The 19,355-nt window shown below is 35.1% G+C and overlaps 1 protein-coding gene across 1 annotated transcript in view; it reads left to right on the top strand.

Annotated features, from left to right (window-relative positions):
- LOC123550608 (uncharacterized) overlaps positions 1-19,355 on the top strand; it is a 59,557-nt gene that overhangs the window by 16,208 nt on the left and 23,994 nt on the right. The window contains exons 6-9 of the mRNA XM_053546723.1: positions 4,739-5,867; positions 9,683-11,036; positions 13,956-14,109; positions 15,513-15,750. Coding sequence (XP_053402698.1) covers positions 4,739-5,867; positions 9,683-11,036; positions 13,956-14,109; positions 15,513-15,750 — 2,875 coding nt within the window. The remainder of the gene's footprint in view (positions 1-4,738; positions 5,868-9,682; positions 11,037-13,955; positions 14,110-15,512; positions 15,751-19,355) is intronic.

The following is a 19,355-nucleotide window of genomic DNA, read 5'->3' as shown; positions in this document are numbered from 1 at the left end:
AATGAGCTCCCTTTAGAAATAAGAAATTGTGACACTTTACGTCAATTAAAACATTTTAAGGACACATTTAGGGTGCTTTAACATTACTTTTCTTCATATTTCTGAGGAATAAACGTGATGTGTAGCATACCAAAATGAAGGTAATATGTTGAACAATACCATGGTACTTTTTGATAACATTTTATGCACCGTGATTCTTTTAATATAACAAAATATGTTAAAGTCTATATTGCTATCTTCACACAGATTCAACTCTCATCAGTACTTCAAATTAGCCAAAAATTGTTTTGCAGTATGGGAGGCCCATAAACTACCAAAGAGTATCACTCATTTTCCCTAACTTGCCAGAAAAAAAGAGTTACAGACAAATCAATTATTTTTGTGTATCTGTTTCCTTCCCCAATGAATTAAAAATTGTATAAATCAAGAATGGGTTCATTTATTAAAAAACCTGTGATACACTTTTATAGAATACCATTCAAAGGAACAGACTGCCAATTTTTATGCAATTTCCTTCATAAATAAAGGAAATGAATCACATGAAATATTTCTTCTGCACTGAGAAAACGAAGATGTATAATGAGAACTAAATCCTTAGGCCCCACCTTCGTTAAAGCATGAACTTCCCTTATTCTTCAGCCAACGAATTAGACTACATCTATATTCCATTCCATCTATTAATAGGTCGACAATTTGAACATTAGTAGTAATTATTCAAAAATAATTTCAAACCCCCTCTACCAAGACAGCCAGTCAAAATCAGTTATATTTACCTGATGAAAATTACCCATATGATTTCAATGACATCCAGGCAACATAACTCCCATTAACTCTCCCTCTAGAGTCTTAAATGCCACCCCTCATCGAGATTCAGAAATCAAATGTTTAGCTGATGGTCCAGAAATAACGCAAATAAATTTATTGCCTGTCTGTTCTTTTCAGAAGGGTGTTATCTACTGTTAATTTTGGAAATTCATCAAGTAAAGGTTTCATATTTGAACTTTTAAATTCATTTGTTTTTGCACCTGATAGAGGAAATTACGGTGAATTTATATGAAACAAAAACAAAAAAAAAATGTCAAAAAATGTCAATTGACTCTTAAGTGTGTCCTTAAGCTGTATCGTTCAAATGAAACGACGTAAGTTATCTCTTTTATATTCATTTTATTGACTCTTGTTATTTAATCAGAGGGAAAATGTTTCAAACTTTTTGGTAAGTTAGATTGTGTTATCAGTTGGATATTTAGGAATAACATGTAAGTCAATTCCGCTTGAATTGCATTGAACGGACTAATGATTTAATATTTTTATTTCCTGTAGTACAGGCTGGAGGCCTCCGTGACAGAGTAGGTAAGCTCGCTGGCTTCAAATCACTTGCCCCTCATCGATGTGGGTTCGAGCTTCACTCGGGGCGTTGAATTCTTCATGTCATCCAGCTGGCTTACGGAAGGACGGTGGTTCTACCCAGGTACCCGCTTGTGACGAAATAATGCACAGAGGGACACCTGAGATCTTCCTCCGCCATCAAAGCTGGAAAGTCGCCATATGACCTATAATTGTGCTGATGCGACGTTATACCCAACAAAATAAAAATAAAAGTAGTACAGGCCCCATAGGTATAATTCTAATAGCCTCAGAAGGTGGTATGTAGTACGTGTTTTAAGTAAACAGTGATGGCATCAAAACCAAGGGTGTTTCCGGCTAATTATTGATTTATTTTGGCAACTCACATCCAAAGTAACCGCATTAGGCGTTTTGACTAAGATTACATATTTTGCACGTGCAGGGTATGTGCACCACAATGCCCCTGTTCGTTTACACTTTTGGCATTACTGACGAAAGACCTACTAGAAAAACACATATCATGGTGAAATTGACACAAAAGCAACGCGATCGAGCTGTCGGAGTGTTGCTAGCCGGGACACATTTACGACACGTGTAATTATTTTTGTAATTTCAAAAGAATTTTGATATAATTTGTTTGTAGCTGTTACTTTGATGGTTATTTCCATTTTTAACCTTATTTCCGTTTACAAGAACCTTCAGTCGTTGGTTATCTACCATCCGCGCTCTTTTGGCAAACTTTAACCCAAGGACAGTTCATTGAAGTGGCCGATTTTGAGTTTTGTTGTAAAATTCCGACAGCCCGGGCGCGTTGCTCTTGTGTCAAATTCACAATGATATATGTTTTTCTAGTAGGACTTTCGTCAGTAATGCCAAAAATGTTCACTAACAAGTGCATATTGGTGCGCATGCCCTGCACGTGCAAAATATGCAATATTGGCCAAAACGCCTAATGCGGTTACGCTGGCCGTGAGTCGGCCAAAAATAAATCAATAATTATCTGCAGTACCTATTCAAATGTCGGTATGTGAAATTTCTTGTAAATACATGCATTATTAACAAAGTAGTAATACATTATAAACTGACCAATTAGGAATTTTGTTAAGTGTATTTCCAAAATATTTTCTACGTATATCAACATAAAGAGGACAACAAAGAAAAAAATGGTATTCTGATTCAATACAATTTAAAGTACACATTTTACATATTCTTTCATTTCTAACGGTACCTAAGAATCTACCTAATTCGATTTCCAACTTGTGAGAGCTTGATCTGAAACAACTCAATTCTTTTCTTAATCCATCATTTGTTACAACATTAAATGATTAATATATTTTTCAAAACAAAACTTTGTTTTGAATTTACTATAATATTCTAACTTGGACATAGATTGGACAGAAGCACGCCAGTTTTGGATAAACTGGTCGCAAATGCGTTGTTTAAACATCGGTAATTTGCATTATAATCAAAATTATTCCAAATATCACTATAACCAAGACTGCCTAATAAATGCTTGATAGATTTTGCCCAACAGCTATCACTGTTGCTATTACACTGTTCGATAAAAATTCTGTACATAGGGGAGTTTGGATTTTGCATTATTTTTAACCAGTATTTCAATGCTCATTGTTTACAAATAACTGGTAACGGGAACCTTCTCAGTTCCCCATAAACTGCTAAATTAGGGGTCTGTTGACGAACTCCTAGTATTGTTTTACAAAACTTTATGTGTAACTTGTCACTTTCTGTAAAATCATATATGCCCCACACCTCAGAACAGTATGTAAGAACTGGTATAACCATGGTACCAAATAATGAAAATTCAGTTTTCTTATTTATGTGTAACGGGTAAATAATGATAATAAGCTACTGTACGCCTTAAGGGCCTGTTCGGAGAGCACTTTAACAGCATTTTTCATTACACCAGTATACAAAACATCAATCCTAAATATTTAAAATGATCTACAACTTCGATTTTCATAATACGTTGTTCCATGTCATATCCTATTTTACATACTAAGGGCGGAATTTTCAATTGATTATGTTAGATGACCATATGTTGAACTGACTACGGCCAAATGTGTTATCATCGGTAAATAAAGTTATTGTTCTTCTTCTTATTATTATTTATCACGACTCCGTCTCCCTTAATAAATTCCTTCGGGATAAACACTGACTGAAAAAACAACAACACTTTTTAAAGCGGTATCAGCGCACACACTTCTCTGTATTACATAAACACCATTTGCAGTAAACACTAATGTTGCACCATGCAAGGGCCTTCGTGGGTTCATTTCTGTCGACTTTGAGTGGAAATTAATTTGTAACTTTCTTGGAAATCCATCGGCTGAATCCACTGCAGGAACACATAGCCGGAAAACCGATCACAAAAACCGATTCCAAAACGCAGACGCAAGGAAATAGGCACGTGTATGTTTTAAACAGACTGCTCAGGACACGTCTGTGTTAGATGTTTATGGGGTGTCTGGATTTTCAGCGGACTGCCTTTCCCGGAACGTGTTCGTTCATTACTGCTTGTTACGTTTTATATATATAGCAGTGGTTTATACCCCAGTTACACATACGGCGCGGATAGTTACGTCTAGCCACGGACAGAAACGTAATAATCCGTATCGAAACGTACCTGAGCCGTACCTCAAAGTAGTAATCCGTATCAATCCGTACCAACACTTGGTCAAAACCTATTCAAGACTTATCCCAAACTTGCAAGTTTCTCCAACGTTTGAACATGCACAAAAGTTTGAGCGATCCGTAGCCATTTGAGCGTGACTTTAGTCCAACTTGATTGAAACTTATTCATCCGTAGTTAAACGTACTAAAACGTAGTTATCCGTACTGAAACGTACCTTGCCGTATTGATCTGTAGCTGAACGTAGTTATCCGAGGTTGACCGTACTTAAGCGTAGTTCAACGTAGTTCTTCGCAGACCCGTCCACGTGCTGGACAAGTTGCCAGGCGCAGTAAAACGTAGTTCAACGTAGTACTTATTTGCGTCCTCTATTTTTTGTTCCCCGTTTCTTACCATTTTTCCCGTACTAAGACGTACTGCTCTTCATACTTATCCGTGTCCGCTCCCAACAGACAGATCCTTCCGCACCGTACCTCAACGCACGGACATATCCGTAAGTGTGACTATAGCTTTACCCAGGGTGAGGCATCGTTATATAAGCCCTGTTTATATGACAACGTTGTTACTATCGTACTATAAGGCTTGGATTTCTATGAGATAGTAACGGTTCAAACCATGGGCTTTGATGCCAGAAACGAGGATTTGCCTTTATTCCTTTATGTGATAAAATGTCAGGTCAGTCTTCTTATCAGTAAATGCAATGTTTATACATAAATAAAAAGTACGAAATAACTTTACTCAAAGTTTTTACCCAAAGTGGACAGACATTGTGACAGCATTAAAAGTGATTTCCATCACAGTTGCGGTTTTTATGCTCATAGCCGCATGCTTCTCTCAAACGCCAATAACAGTTAACACAAATGTTGGAAGTATTATGGGATTTCAGGACTTTATTTCTGTTGACGGTGAGCAAAAACAGATATCAAAGTCTCTTGGAATTCCATTTGCTGAATCAACAGCAGGAACAAATAGATTTAGGAAACCAATTCCTAAAGCTCCGTTTCAAGGAACTTTCGATGCGAAAAATATGTCTTTGGCATGTTACCAACAAGCAGTTGAAAACGGAAAGTTAATGAAAGGGTATGGTGTCCCTGGATTTTCTGAAGACTGTTTAACTCTAAATATTTATGTACCAACTGGACTCAAATCAAGGGATTTGCTCCAAGTCATGGTTTGGATATATGGCGGTGGGTTTACTAAGGGTGCAGCAACATTGTACAACCCCGAGGTACTAGCTTTATTTGGAAACGTTATTGTAGTGACAGTTAACTATCGTATAGGTATGTGTGGGTTTCTACGTGACAGAAATGGTGTTTTTCCGGGAAATCAAGGACTTTGGGATCGGCATCTTGCAATCAAATGGGTGCATGACAGCATTGATAGTTTCTTTGGTTACAAAGACGAAGTAAAAATCTTTGGAGGATCAGCAGGTGGCGCATCTGTTATGTTACAGGCATTATACCCTGGAAATAAAGGCTTGTTTAAAAGGGTAATTGCAGAAAGCGGAACGGCTATCTCTCCTTGGGCGTTGAAAGATATGCCTGACTTTGAAATTTATTTGAATGAGCAAAGATGTTCACCTGATTCAAAGCCATTTGTCACATGTCTGCCATCAAAGGACCCGGTCTCACTTCAGTCGAACACAACATCCTTTGGACCAGTAGTAGATGGCGACTTTTTAGTTGACACCCCAAGGAATATAATCAAAGGACAATCTGCTGTCACGTCTAATTCTAGAGACTTTTTTGCTTCCCTTAATGTCATAGTTGGTGTGAATGATTTAGATGGAACTCTAGAATTTATCAGGTTTTCTGATCTGTTAGGTCACTCCGATCTGGAATTCAATATAACGAAAAACAATTTCCAAACTCAGGTCGTTCCCTACATGATTAAGGAAACATTTTCTCCAAAAGATAATGATACAAGAGTGGCACTAGAAAGAATATGACATTCTTCTATACTGATTGGAAAGACCCGGATGACTATGTCAGTATACGCAAGCTTGTTTTAGATATGTCAAACGACGCCGTTTTCTTTGCACCAGCAGCCCAGACAGTCGACGCGCATGCTCAGTTACAAAAAGGAAGTACATATTTCTATGAGTTTTCAGTTGAGTTAAGAAAGGGCGTCACTGATGTTCCTTCGTGGATGAATGGTGAGTACCTTTACTATTTTTGCAAAAAGTCAAGAATAAACGATGCCGTTAACGGTGTGTTAGTTATCTTTGGAACATGACACATCCTATCGATAACCAGCATTAGAGACATACTAGTTTCCAGTCCAAAGTGAATTTTTAAAAATGTACTACTGCAGAGTCTGAAAATATGTATATCTGACATTGCGAAATCACAAAGTAATTTGAAACAGTTTTAAATATCAAACAAGTAAAACCAGTGCTGGAATGTAATGGGAATGAGTTTAAAAAGTGTATCAGACAGTTTAAAAAGTGTATCAGACATGAACTCACATACAGTATTTATTTTCCGAAAACTTAGATTTATGGAATTAAAGTTACAGGATCAAATCACACTGATGAAGTATTTTATGTATTCGGAGCACCTCTTAACACAGCTGTATTCATCTACAACCGGTCTGGTGCTGATTCTTCAACCGAAGACAAAACTGTTTCGCGGGCAACAATGGCATTTTGGACGAATTTTGCTAAATCCGTGTATGTCTGTAGTTTCAAAGTTCTATTTGTCGAAATAAATACACACGGAAATTTTCAGAGTTTCGAGGGGTTGGGAATGGAGTATTTTTTCAGAAATAGGGGTTTTCGTCCATTTCTTTTAAAATATTGATTGCTACTCTGAAGGTAGTAACTGTTGAGCTTAAATTTAAAAAGATGTCCTTAGAATTAAAGTTCCTACTACTAGTCAGGGAGACATTTAGTGTTTTGTGCTTTGGTTTTATTCTTTATTTGTCATTATGTTTGGCAAAATCAGCGATTAATTGTAAAACAAATTTTGGTAATAGGATATCTCATTGTTTGCTTGTGTGATAGAGATTATAGCAGACAGTACATTAGTATCAGTAAGTACACGTGCACTATGTTCATTCTGCAATAGTTCACCACTAGATATTGAATTAAAGCCATAGGATCATAATTTAATGTATTTAACTAGCACAAGTAAACGAACTTATATCTATGTGCTTTAAACATATCCCACATTTCTCTTTATACATACAAAAATGTTTATTTTATGTCTTTATACACTAATTCACTAATTAGGTCGAATACTCACCATCTACATTTATTACCATCAGACAACCACATTCATCACTAGCATGGTTGTGTTGAATAACCGGGAGCAAATGGCATTGTTGTTGTCATTTTCCATATGTCCTAGTGCTCTATCATAGTTAAAGAGTTAAAGGCTAACTTTTAGCGTATCAATTGATTCTTCACACATTTTGTTTAATAAGTATGATTCTTGATCTCCCAGCAGGTCGGCACTATAAGTTATCTTTAGCCAGTGTCATGTCGTAATTTGCAGCAAAACGAGATATACTGGCATGAGAAACATTTCTTTTGCTGGCAGACTTCTGTAATGATAATAATTGAGGGCGGTGGGAATGTAGATTCTGTAGAAATTGCCGTTTTATCAATTACATGTATTCAAATATATTTTCAGATATAAAATTTAGGCATAATACCTCTTTTGTAAGTTTGGCATTAATTAGCATGATAGAAACTTAAAACGGAAAGAATATCTATGCTTACTTATCCATTTGAAATTTATGACCTTTAACAATTCTGCGAAATATTCTTTTATTTTGTTTCCAAAAATCAGACAATCTACAAATGTATGGAGTGCAGAAGTCCCTGAGCGTTAGGAGTTTATTTTTAAAACAGTAGCCTTTTTTCTTTCCAGTTATTCAAAATACACAACAATCAAAATCCTAAAGTTAATCCAAACACGTGTAACCTATTTCCAATTCGCTGTTATAGACCCATATATAGTAGTCGCAACTTGACCGCGATGGTTGACCTTAGGCTGATAATTCATATCGATTATTTCATTGTAGAAATAAGGGGTGCTTAGGTAAGCCGTATATATCTAAATGGGAGGAGTTTGTATACAGCGTTTTACGTACACACCTTTTCAATAATAGGTTATGCCTCCTTATGTATTATAATACAAAGGTCAACCATCGGGGTCAAGTTGCGTCCACTATACGTTAGCACTTTTATTGTCTAAATATAGGACGACAGGCCACTGAAACCTAATCACGTATTCCCACGCTTAATTTTAAATCATTACGATGTATTATGTTGTTCCTACAGAACTTATATTTTTTCGTAACCCCTTGTGTGTGTGTATTGCAAATGAACTAAACATATTCCCCCTACTTGTTCTCTAGCATGATTTTTTTATGTATATGAGTTAAAGAAGTAAATGATTTCCCCCCTTGATACATATACACATGTACATGTTAGCAATTGATTGTACTCTTTTTCGCTGATTCCTGCTGGAACTAGATTTTGGCTTTATTCAAACTTATTTGCATATTCTTATGTAGTATTGTATAATACCTTGGGTGAAATAAAGTTATCCGCCTGTCTGTCTGAGTAACTGATCACTTTGTTTGCTAATTTAAAGGTAGTTATTCAGATTTTGATCAAGTAATGGATTTCGTCGAAAGTGTAGCAAATAATTCCATACATACAATTTACCTAAGAAATTATATGAATGTAATGACTATTGTTTTATATTTGTTTTATATAATTACACTTACAAATATATGATTAGCAGAATATTATTACCTCCCTTTACCTATTTTGTTTGCGCAACCAGGATAGATTGGAAATAATTGAAATCTAAAGTTACATACTGTTTTAAAACCTTCCATTTGGTTCAGATTGATGAAATATCCCAATATCTATCAAATGCAAATGTAAAATTGAAATTTGTATTGAAATCAAAAGCAATGGTCCATTTTTTAAAAAATACTTTCGTATTTAAGGGGAGTAAATGAAAATAATAAAACATACATTTCTTATAGGGATCTAACACTATGGAATTGGTCCAATTGTTCCTTAAATAAATCTATAACAGAATATACTCAAAATGTTGCTCAGATATCACTGACCACCTTTAAAGCTAGTTGAAATATTAGCACACTGTAAACTTGAATAAATACGAAGCACAGCAATTATAGAATCATCAAGCTAGTCACAACTTATTTTAAGTTTATGAACATTTTCTACTAACCACACCATGAATAATGATTATAAAACCTGAAAATAAAGAAACACTGAATGCTAAAATGTTGAGTTCTGCTCAACCCGGGCCTAGAGGGTGTGGACGGTAGCATGCATTTCCACTACGTCCATGAACAGGCTCAATCAAACCGAGCCTGCAACATTTTCGTTTTTGTTGTGTTGAGCGACCTGTGGAGTTTCCACTTTTTCTATTTAACATTTTACTTATTGCAAAGTTCATTTTAAAAGTGCAAACTAGTTTGTAATAAAATGATTTTTAAATTCGTACGGTGCTTTCTTGTATGTTATCATAGCTTTGGGGTTGTGTACAACAAGAAAAAGTTATGCATGGCCTTGAATATTTTGATTTCTACCAAGATTCGTTCTCCGTGTCACATGAAAAAAATCTATTCAGTGAGTTAAAAACATTTGTTAAAACATACCCAGTTTGAAGGAACGCTGTTTCGTTCTAACAAATGAAGCTCTTCCGAATATGTGGGATCCTGGCGTATGCCTCATTGTGCGCTACACAAACACCGGTAACAGTGAACACAAATTTGGGCAGCATCATGGGATTTCAGGAGAATATTTCTGTTGACGGAAAGCAAAAATTAATTTCTAAATTTCTTGGAATTCCATTCGCCGAATCAACTGCAGGAATAAACAGATTTAGGAAACCAGTTCCAAAAGCGCAATTTCAAGGAACATTCGACGCTCGGAATTCTCCAGCGGCGTGCTACCAACAGTCTGTCCAGGACACGGCTACGGTGAAAGATGCTGTGAATGGATTTTCCGAAGACTGTCTTACCCTGAACATTTACGTTCCGCATGAGCTCCGAGCCAACGACCTACTTCCGGTCATGGTTTGGATATATGGGGGTGGGTTTACCCAGGGTGCAGCATCAATCTACAAGCCTGAAGCACTAGCTTTGTTTGGCAATGTTATTGTTGTGACCATAAACTACCGTATTGGCATGTTTGGATTTCTACGAGACAGCAACGGTGCATTCCCAGGAAACCAAGGACTTTGGGATCAGCACCTGGCAATTAAGTGGGTACATGACAATATTGATAGTTTCCTTGGCTACAAAGATGAAATAACAATTTTTGGCGAATCTGCAGGAGGTGCTTCTGTTATGTTCCAAGCATTATATCCAGGAAATGACGGACTGTTTAAACGGGTAATCGCACAAAGTGGAGCGGCTGTCGCGCCCTGGGCCGTAAAAGAAGTGTCCAGCTTTGAGACGTATTTTAGCGACCAAGGATGTGGTCCTAACTCAAAGACATTTGTAACGTGCCTACAGTCGAAGGATCCATCTTCACTGCAGTCTAATAAAACACTGTTTGGACCAGTGATAGATGGTGAATTTTTAGTTGATTCGCCGAACGAAATCATGCACGGAAACTCTGCCAAGACTGCTAAAGCTAGAGACTTCTTTGCCTCTCTCGATATTATGGTAGGCGCAAATAATGTAGATGGCGCTTTCTATTTAGGTTATTTTGCAGTATCATACCTAGAATACAACATATCGAAAAATGAGTTCAGAGGCACAGTTGTTCCGAGTATAGTAAATGAAAACCTGTTCCCAAAAGACAATGATACAAAACTCGCGCTAGAAAAAATGTTGACATTCTTCTATACCAATTGGAAAGACCCGGATGATTATATCAGTATACGGACACAAAGTTTGGATTTGTCAACCGATGTAGCTTTCTTTGCACCAGCATCCCAGACGGTAGATGCACATGCCACACTAAATTCCGGAAAAACTTACTTCTATGAGTTTGCAGTTCCAGTACGAACCCATGTTGAACCCGTTCCCTCATGGGTCAAAGGTGAATATTATTTTGTTATTGGCAAAGCGATATGTATGACTTTACTCTGAAGGTCATCTAACGATGCCTTTCATGTGACACATTTTGGTCTACAAGCCACTCATGTATTTTGAGGTAGTTTTCTATATTAAAAATAATACACTTTTCCATAGCGTAATGGTTCTTAACAATATATTTTGACTAAGTAAAGTCTCTCCTTAAAATATACAATTACATGCTTGTATATCAGACTGAATGATTTATTTTTGTTTGGGGAAGAGGTGTGTGGATTTGAAATTGAAGGAATTTATCTGTTTTAATGCAACCAAATTTACATTTTTGTTGATGTTGACACACATATTGATTTGCTTTGAAATTAATTAATGTGCCCACAAAACACATTTTAGAGAATTTCAATTCACTTGATGCTTGCAGCAGTTCAGTCAAAGAGTGTTCAAATTAAGCTGATGATGTGTAAAATTTATGCATGCATTCTTGCATAAAAACTACTTTTTTCACTGGATCCGCCCATGTTTTAACGGGAGAAAAATCGTGTGCAAACAAGGCAGTTCACGTGCTGTTAATACCCGATTTTTATTTTTGAAATGCTTTCCCAGGGCCGTATATGTAATTCTGCGCAGATTGACATCTGGTATCTGCGTCTTGTTTCTTTCATAAAACCCTCTTCTTGAAGCATTAAAGATGCAATCTAAACCATAGAATGTTTTAATGTATCAGTAACTAACGCCAAATGCGCTGCCCCCAACATTGTCAACATTGTTCGTACTCGTTTCTTCCCTTGTTTACTTCCCTTTTAGAACTCTGCGTCAATTCTGATTTTGTAGCCAAACGCGAATGTCAAAGAATCGCGTGTGTACCTATGCTATTCTTTGTTTTTAGGAATCATATTTATGATTTTGGTAAGTATCAGTCGGTATGTTTTTATCTAATTTCTCGAAGAATTTATATAAACAGCTTGGAAGCTTGACACTACGTTCGTACTCATCCGTACTCCAACTGCGTGACCGTACTCAATATAATTCGAATGTAAAGTTATTATTCTTGAAATTGTGATCGAGTCCAAAAATTGTGAAATGATATGAACAATTATTGGTAATTTTATGTTTGTAATAATGAGAGATAAAAAAATCGCTTAAAAACCTCCAGGATGTACTTTTGATAGTGTCCAAGAACAACAGGAATGGTAAATAAAAAATGTACCGGAATCGTCAAGTCATCACATATGAAAACAATATATAAATCGTCGTGAAATATTTTTTTTATGTAAGAATAGCGACCTTCGGTCTCGGTCACAAACAATCCCGCGGGCTTCTGCAGACGTTAATACACAAAAAAAACGTGTATTATCCCTACATTATTTCCGACCGTTGTTGGCAAATCCAAAAGTAATTTGATCGATGTAAAAATATTTCAACCGTTAATTTCGCTCTGCAAATGATTTCAATTTCACGTCAGTTTAAATTTCAGTGCAAATGAAATGAATTTATGCATACATTTATTCATTTAGAGGTATGTGAAAATCAATCAATTCGTGCAATAATTAACTTAAAGGGGACGTTAACTTATTTCAACCAAATAATCGATTTTTGTTAATTTGAACTTTCGTAGACAGATTTTAACCTCTAATGAGTATTAATTTATTGCGCTATGCAAATGAGCTGAACATCTCATTAATTGACTGATTTAATGATAGGTACACATGGTGTTAATGTACACAGTAATTCATTTAGTGAAGTGAACATCAACTAATGTGCACAAATAATCATTCGTAGATAACAATAATTTATTTCAACCAAATATTAATAATTGAGTTCACAGTATTACGTATTCACGCAATACTCGACATAAACACTACAATATCTAAACTGATTTGTACATTTGAACATTAGTATGCTTTACAATACATGAGCCACGCCATAAGAAAATCAACATAGTTGTTTTGCGACCAGCATGGATCCAGACCAACCTGCGCATCCGCGCAGTCTGGTCAGGATCCATGCTGTTCGCTTACGGTTTCTCTAATTGTAATAGGCTTTAAAAGTGAACAGCAGGGGTCCTGGCCAGACTGCGCGGATGCGCAGGCTGGTCTGGATCCATGCTGGTCGCAAAGCCATTATGTTGATTTTCTCATGGCGTGGCTCACATTTTCTCCAAGAGCCTCGTTACAGATCGCATTGATATTTGTGTAAGACTGATTAGGGCATTCTCTGTCTCGTTTAATTTGATTGAAGTAATAAAGTATGTTATATATCGAATTTTGATTTCTGTTAAATCTGTCTAGTGTTGAAAGTATGTTTAATCCCCCACGCCCATCCACAATACGCATAGTGTTCGTCAAATGATGCTGAACTAATCTGCAAATCAGTTTTATATAGTTAACATTCATATATCGGACTATACAGGTGGAATTTATGCCATTATTGTTTTAATCTTATGCTACACGTTTTGCAAAGCCGTTAGCGCCCGTGTTTAAAATTAAACTTTTGACAGTTTTCAGCACTATAACTATTTTACATGTTTTGTGTCCTTCCGGGATCTAGTGTGTTCGAAAGAATTATATATATTGGAAAACATCATCGAAATACCTTTCGAACACACTGGATTCAAATAGATATAAATTTCAAGGCAATTAAATATACATATTCCTACCAGTTGAAAATAGAAGAGGAGGTTTTTTTTGAAGAATTAAAAATATGTTAGTTTACTTTGGGTGATATCACGTTAATTGATCAGATAATCCCCTTAATTAGGTAAAGATTTATAACCTGGAAGTTGTCCTTCTTACTTTTATCAAGCGGAATGAAATATTGTGAATATGCACGGAATACAATGTAAAGCGTTATCAAACATATATCATCGAAAACAGTGAAAAAAATCACATGTCCTCGTTGTGTAATGATTATAAATTTATATTTGCAGGTTCAAACCATGCCGACGAAATACAATTTGTTCTCGGTATTCCGTTGCTAAGCAATGCATCAATCTTTGGTTTAAGTAATATTAATTACACATCAGAGGAAAAACAAGTCTCCCGTGCAACTATGGCTCTGTGGTCCAACTTCGCAAAATCTGGGTACGTTTATTCAAATCTATTTTCCTTAACATTAGATTCAACTTCTACGAATGCTGGGCAAGTGAAGTATTTCAACTTCTAAAAAAGATTTTTTAAAATGTATCAAGTTGCCAATTGCTGTCCAATTTTGCAAAGGAATAGATAACTAATATACTGAGCAGTTTAATATTTCTTTCTTTTAATGCAGATTAGTTATTCTTTGTTTCAAGAATCCAGGGTTCATGGTGATCAGCGTTACAAGTAGGTAACTGAAAATTGTTGCATTTTTTAAATAATACATTTCCATTAAGTATTCTGATCAAGTCATCAGTCTTAATAAGATAAATAGAGAATATTAGGTTACTGTCTTATAAATTTAAATTTATTAGTCGGATACCCATTCTCAACAAGCAATCGTTACTATCAACAGGCCATAACGACGCTTGAAAGTAAAAATAGATACCTGTTTCTCGACGATTTGATTCAATGATGTTCCTTTCCAAATGCAATATTCCTTTATTTAAGTATAGAAATCAAAATATCCTTCGTGAACGCACTGGATGATTCAGCCCCCGTTTCCTTGAGCTATTCCGTTATAAAAAAACGCCCGCTCTGAAATTTTGAAATCGGTCTGCAAAAACTGAAGCGAGCGGAAGCTGATTTTCAAAAAAATATATTTGTTTTTGATTTTGGAAAAAAAATGGAGCGGGAAATCCGTTGACCAAGTAATCAATTTGGTGTGGCCTAATAAAGAAATATACATTTTTTTTTCTCGACGCCAAATTTAATAAACCGTATATCCACAAATATCGGGAAGAGTTATTTTCAAATATTATCAAATGTGAATCCTTTTACTATGTATTAAATAAAGTTGTAGTAGATAATCGAATAAAGCAATTTAAATATAAGACTATACATAGAATAATAGCAACAAATGCTGATCTGTTTAAGTGGAACATCGAAAATAGTCCATTTGAAGTCTTAGATCACTTTTTTCTTTATTGTAAATATTTAGATACCTTCTGGTCAAAAGCTAAAGTTACTTTTAATAGATGTAGTTTTAATAAATCATTCAGAAGTCTGAAATGTATGATTATTTGATATAAGATATATCTTATAACTATATAAATTTATTACTAAATTGTATTTCATACTGCATATACTAGAACATTATTTTATCTGAAAAAATGATATTGACACAGAAATTGTAAGTTAAAGAGACAGGCCAAAGATCACAATTTATAAAAAGTAACTTGAGATGAAATATTGTGTAGATAGATGCATGAAGAAGAATAATTTATGTCCGTTGGTGCCCCAGTCTCCCTACACATTACCCGATGCCCTACTCTCGGTTTTACTTTTGATTAAAAAGTATTTAGGAAAACATGAAACATTAATATGCAAATCCTCATATCTAATTACAGGAATCCAAACATGCCAATGGATGTAACCTTTTTCACGAACACAGCGTGGCCGGAGTATGATATGACGTCCCAGCGTTATTTTCAGATATCCAATCAAATGTCTCCAGCCTCGGTGATTGAGGGATTCTATCCTAGAAGAATGGCATTCTGGTCTGACATAGTTCCAGAAATAAAGCGGCTGCACAGTTGTCAGCAAAAACAACCAGATATTTTTCATTTTGATCCATCTCTTGATATAGTTGGATAAAACAAACCCGGAGTATTATGTCTTATCATGTGAACATAACTTAGTATTTGATTGCATAGAAACGTTTTAAAGATTTCATACAAGTGATGATAAATCCTCAATAGTATCCCGCTTTTCGTATATTCAACAGTATTTTGGTGAATATTAAATATATTTTCTTTACTATGCTCCATGTTAAGGGAATACACGTGGTATCAATTTAACAAATCATCTATTGCTTTGTGGTTATATTTTTTAAGACAAATGTGTACGATGTCTTAGAATGTTCGGTAGAACTTCAAAGTGAACTCGGTACTACCCCATCATTTTAGTTTGAACTGGGTATTGACTAAACGGCATATAATATTCAGAAACCCGATACCCAATAATTTATACATTAATTTGATATCCATGCATTTCGGTGGGAGCTTATTAATTTTTCATGCTTTCAGACGAAACTGTAGAATAAAGAAATAAACAAAATAAAGGATACATGATCACCATCATAGTACTTATTCAGTTGAATTTTTCACACTTTTAAGAATTCCAGTGGTAACATTTTTTCAGCCATCATTGTGGCAGCCATCAAACTGGATGCTATATTTCAGTAAGTATGCCCTTATATATGCAATCTAGCCTTCAAATTAATCTGTTTTTCTAACTAAGACATGGAAATTTACATTTCTAAGTGGTGAAGTCTTATATTTATATGGTTTCGTTAACGTTTTAATCAAGTATTGATTTTTATACATGAAAAATATAATTTTCAAATGCAATTATATGTAGAAAATCGTCTTTTTTATACATCTAAGTCTTAACTGGTAAAATGCGGCCATTCTTTAAAAGAAATAGTATATTTATCTAAATGCATGCTTAAGACATTCATTTTTAACATAGTATCAATTATTTAAAGAGATTGTATTTTTTATAAATCAAAACTGACAGGGTGTAGCAAAAGTCCTTGCTCCAATGAATACCTATTATCATATAAGAAAACACAAATATGGTGACGAAACTAGAGTTGTTATCTGATTTTCCTTTTATTTAAACATCATCACTCAAACTAAAACACCCTTTACATGTAAGAGTACAGCTTTGTCCAAAATCTAATACAGGAAGCTTGCAACAAATAAAATATGATAGTGTCATTTGTAGAAGGCAACATGAATTAGCATTAGCAGTTTTAATTTTTTTAGTATAATAGTAAGATATGACTTTAATAAACTGTCTGCAGCCTTACACAAACAAGCATGGTTAATAGCCAAATTGCTGCATATGAACATGTTGGTGTAACATGAGTGTATCTAAATTTGGATATAAATAAACAGATCTGTATGAAATATGACGAATTCCACCCATCCCTTTCCCTCACACACTCACTGTTTTTGATAAATTTTTCATTCTAACTGTAACTGTTATAGTCCCAGATATCTATATGGATTAGAAATCCATTGTGCTACGGAAGGTCTCGGTCAAACTGTGAATAAATACATGCAGTTTAACCACAAATTGTTATAATTTCACACACTGAAACCTTTGGTACGTGTTCTTTCGTGATTCAAATTTAATCCAAATCTTCAGACAACTGAGTATTAACAGTTGCAAAAAAGGAACTTAAGTATCACAGCCACCTGATGAATGAGTCCAGAAGAAATGAAGTATTTATCTTGAATTATGAACAAGTTGAAAGTCCTGTTGTCCATGTATTGACCAGAAGAAATACAAACTGTACAGTAAAACCTTTTGCCAGCGGAGACCGGCCATCTTCTAACAGAAACAATCTGGCTTGAAACCCACTAATGTTGAAAACCTTTTGTCAACATAGACATCATAGCTTTTACACCACGAATGTAAAAAAACAACACTTTTCTTTCCACAGAAACCTTCTGGCTTTAAATTCAACCAATGTCGAAAATTTTTTTTCTGGCTTGAAAACCACAAATTGAAAACCTTTTATAGAAATCTTATACAGACACTATCTGGCTTTTAACAGCACGAATGTCAAAGAAAAACAGTAGAAACCTACTTGCTTTAAATCCGCCAATGTCGGAAAGGTGTTTTCCCTACAGAAATCCTCTGACTTTAAAATCACCAATATTGAAAACCTTTTATCCTACACATAGACAACATGGCTGTTACACCATGAATGTCAAAACGCCTCTTTTTCAACAGAAAGCCTCTGGCTTTAAACTCCACCAATGTCCTAAAGGTTCTTTATCCTAAAAAAAAATCCGGCTTTAAAATCACCAATATTGAAAGTATTTTATCCTACATATAGACAACATAGCTTTACACCACGAATGTAAAAAAGCCTTTTTTCTCATCAGAAACCCTCTGGCTTTAAACTCTACCAATGTCGAAAAGGGATTTTACCTACAAAAACCACCAGGCTTTGAAACCACCGATATTGAAAACATTTATCATACATATACCGTCTGGCTTTAACACCATGAATGTCAAAAAGCTTTTTTCAACAGAAACCTTCTGGCTTTAAACAACACAAATGTCAATAAGGTGTTTTCTTTCAAATAGAAACCTTCCGGCTTTAAACACCACCAATGTCAAAAAGGTTTTATCCCAACAGATACCACTTGGTTTTAAACACCACTTTTGTCAATATATCGGCAATTTGACTAAACATGTGTATTTGCTGGAGCAACTCAACAAACTAGTGTTCATTACTGCCTGCTTGAGACAAGTTGCGTAGTTTGTCCTATCTAGTGTGGGGGTGGAGAGAAGGGGTGAACCATTATATACAGCCCGTCTAGACGTAACCGGTAAGGCTTTAAGCACTGTCATCTGACAATAGGGGTAATATCGCCTTGGAGGTGTGTTTGTGTGTGGTGGTTGGGGGGTGGGGGTGGGGGGGGGTGATGTTATAATTGTTCGTTTCTTTATTTCCTGATTTGAACATTCGATTTTTCTGACCACTGCACGGTATCATCCGCAATATCAATGCATTTCTGCACACTCTATTCTTCCCATTCATGAGTTCTCAGATATTGTAAAATTCGAAAAACAGTTATAGTGTCATCTTCATCTAAAAATGTATTTATTATTATCTGCAAATTGTCACTCGATTTTTCCTAACTAACCTTTTTTTCGTATTCACTTCTTATCTACCTACTTATGTATAATTCTAATGACATTTCCATCAAAACAAAATTTTGATTTTCTTTCATTTTTCCTCTTTATTTCAAATCACTAAGTGTTATTGCTTTTGTTATATTCACACTTTAATGTAATTTGTTGTTATGTTTTCTTTTGTCTATTTCTGTTATCCTATTTAATTTCACGCAGACATAATTACTTTATATTATTCCTATAATAATTATGTTAGATGACCATATGTTGGAGAGGCTTCAGCCAAATATGTTATCCGCTTTAAATGAAGTTTATTATTATTTCTTATTACTATCTGTTACTACTCGTTCTTCTTTTATCAGTATTTAATAAACGGTATTATTGCATACGTTCCACTGCGACACACAGACATCGGTTGCAGAATTCATGAGTTCATTTCTGTCCACTGAGCTGAAATCAATTAGTAACTTTCTTGGAAATCCATCCGTTGAATCCACTGCAGGAACAAATAGATTTAATACGATCATGAAAAC

This window comes from Mercenaria mercenaria, chromosome 6, assembly GCF_021730395.1.
Source record: "Mercenaria mercenaria strain notata chromosome 6, MADL_Memer_1, whole genome shotgun sequence".
NCBI classification, from domain to species: domain Eukaryota; kingdom Metazoa; phylum Mollusca; class Bivalvia; order Venerida; family Veneridae; genus Mercenaria; species Mercenaria mercenaria.
This window is presented reverse-complemented; position numbering and strand designations above follow the sequence as displayed.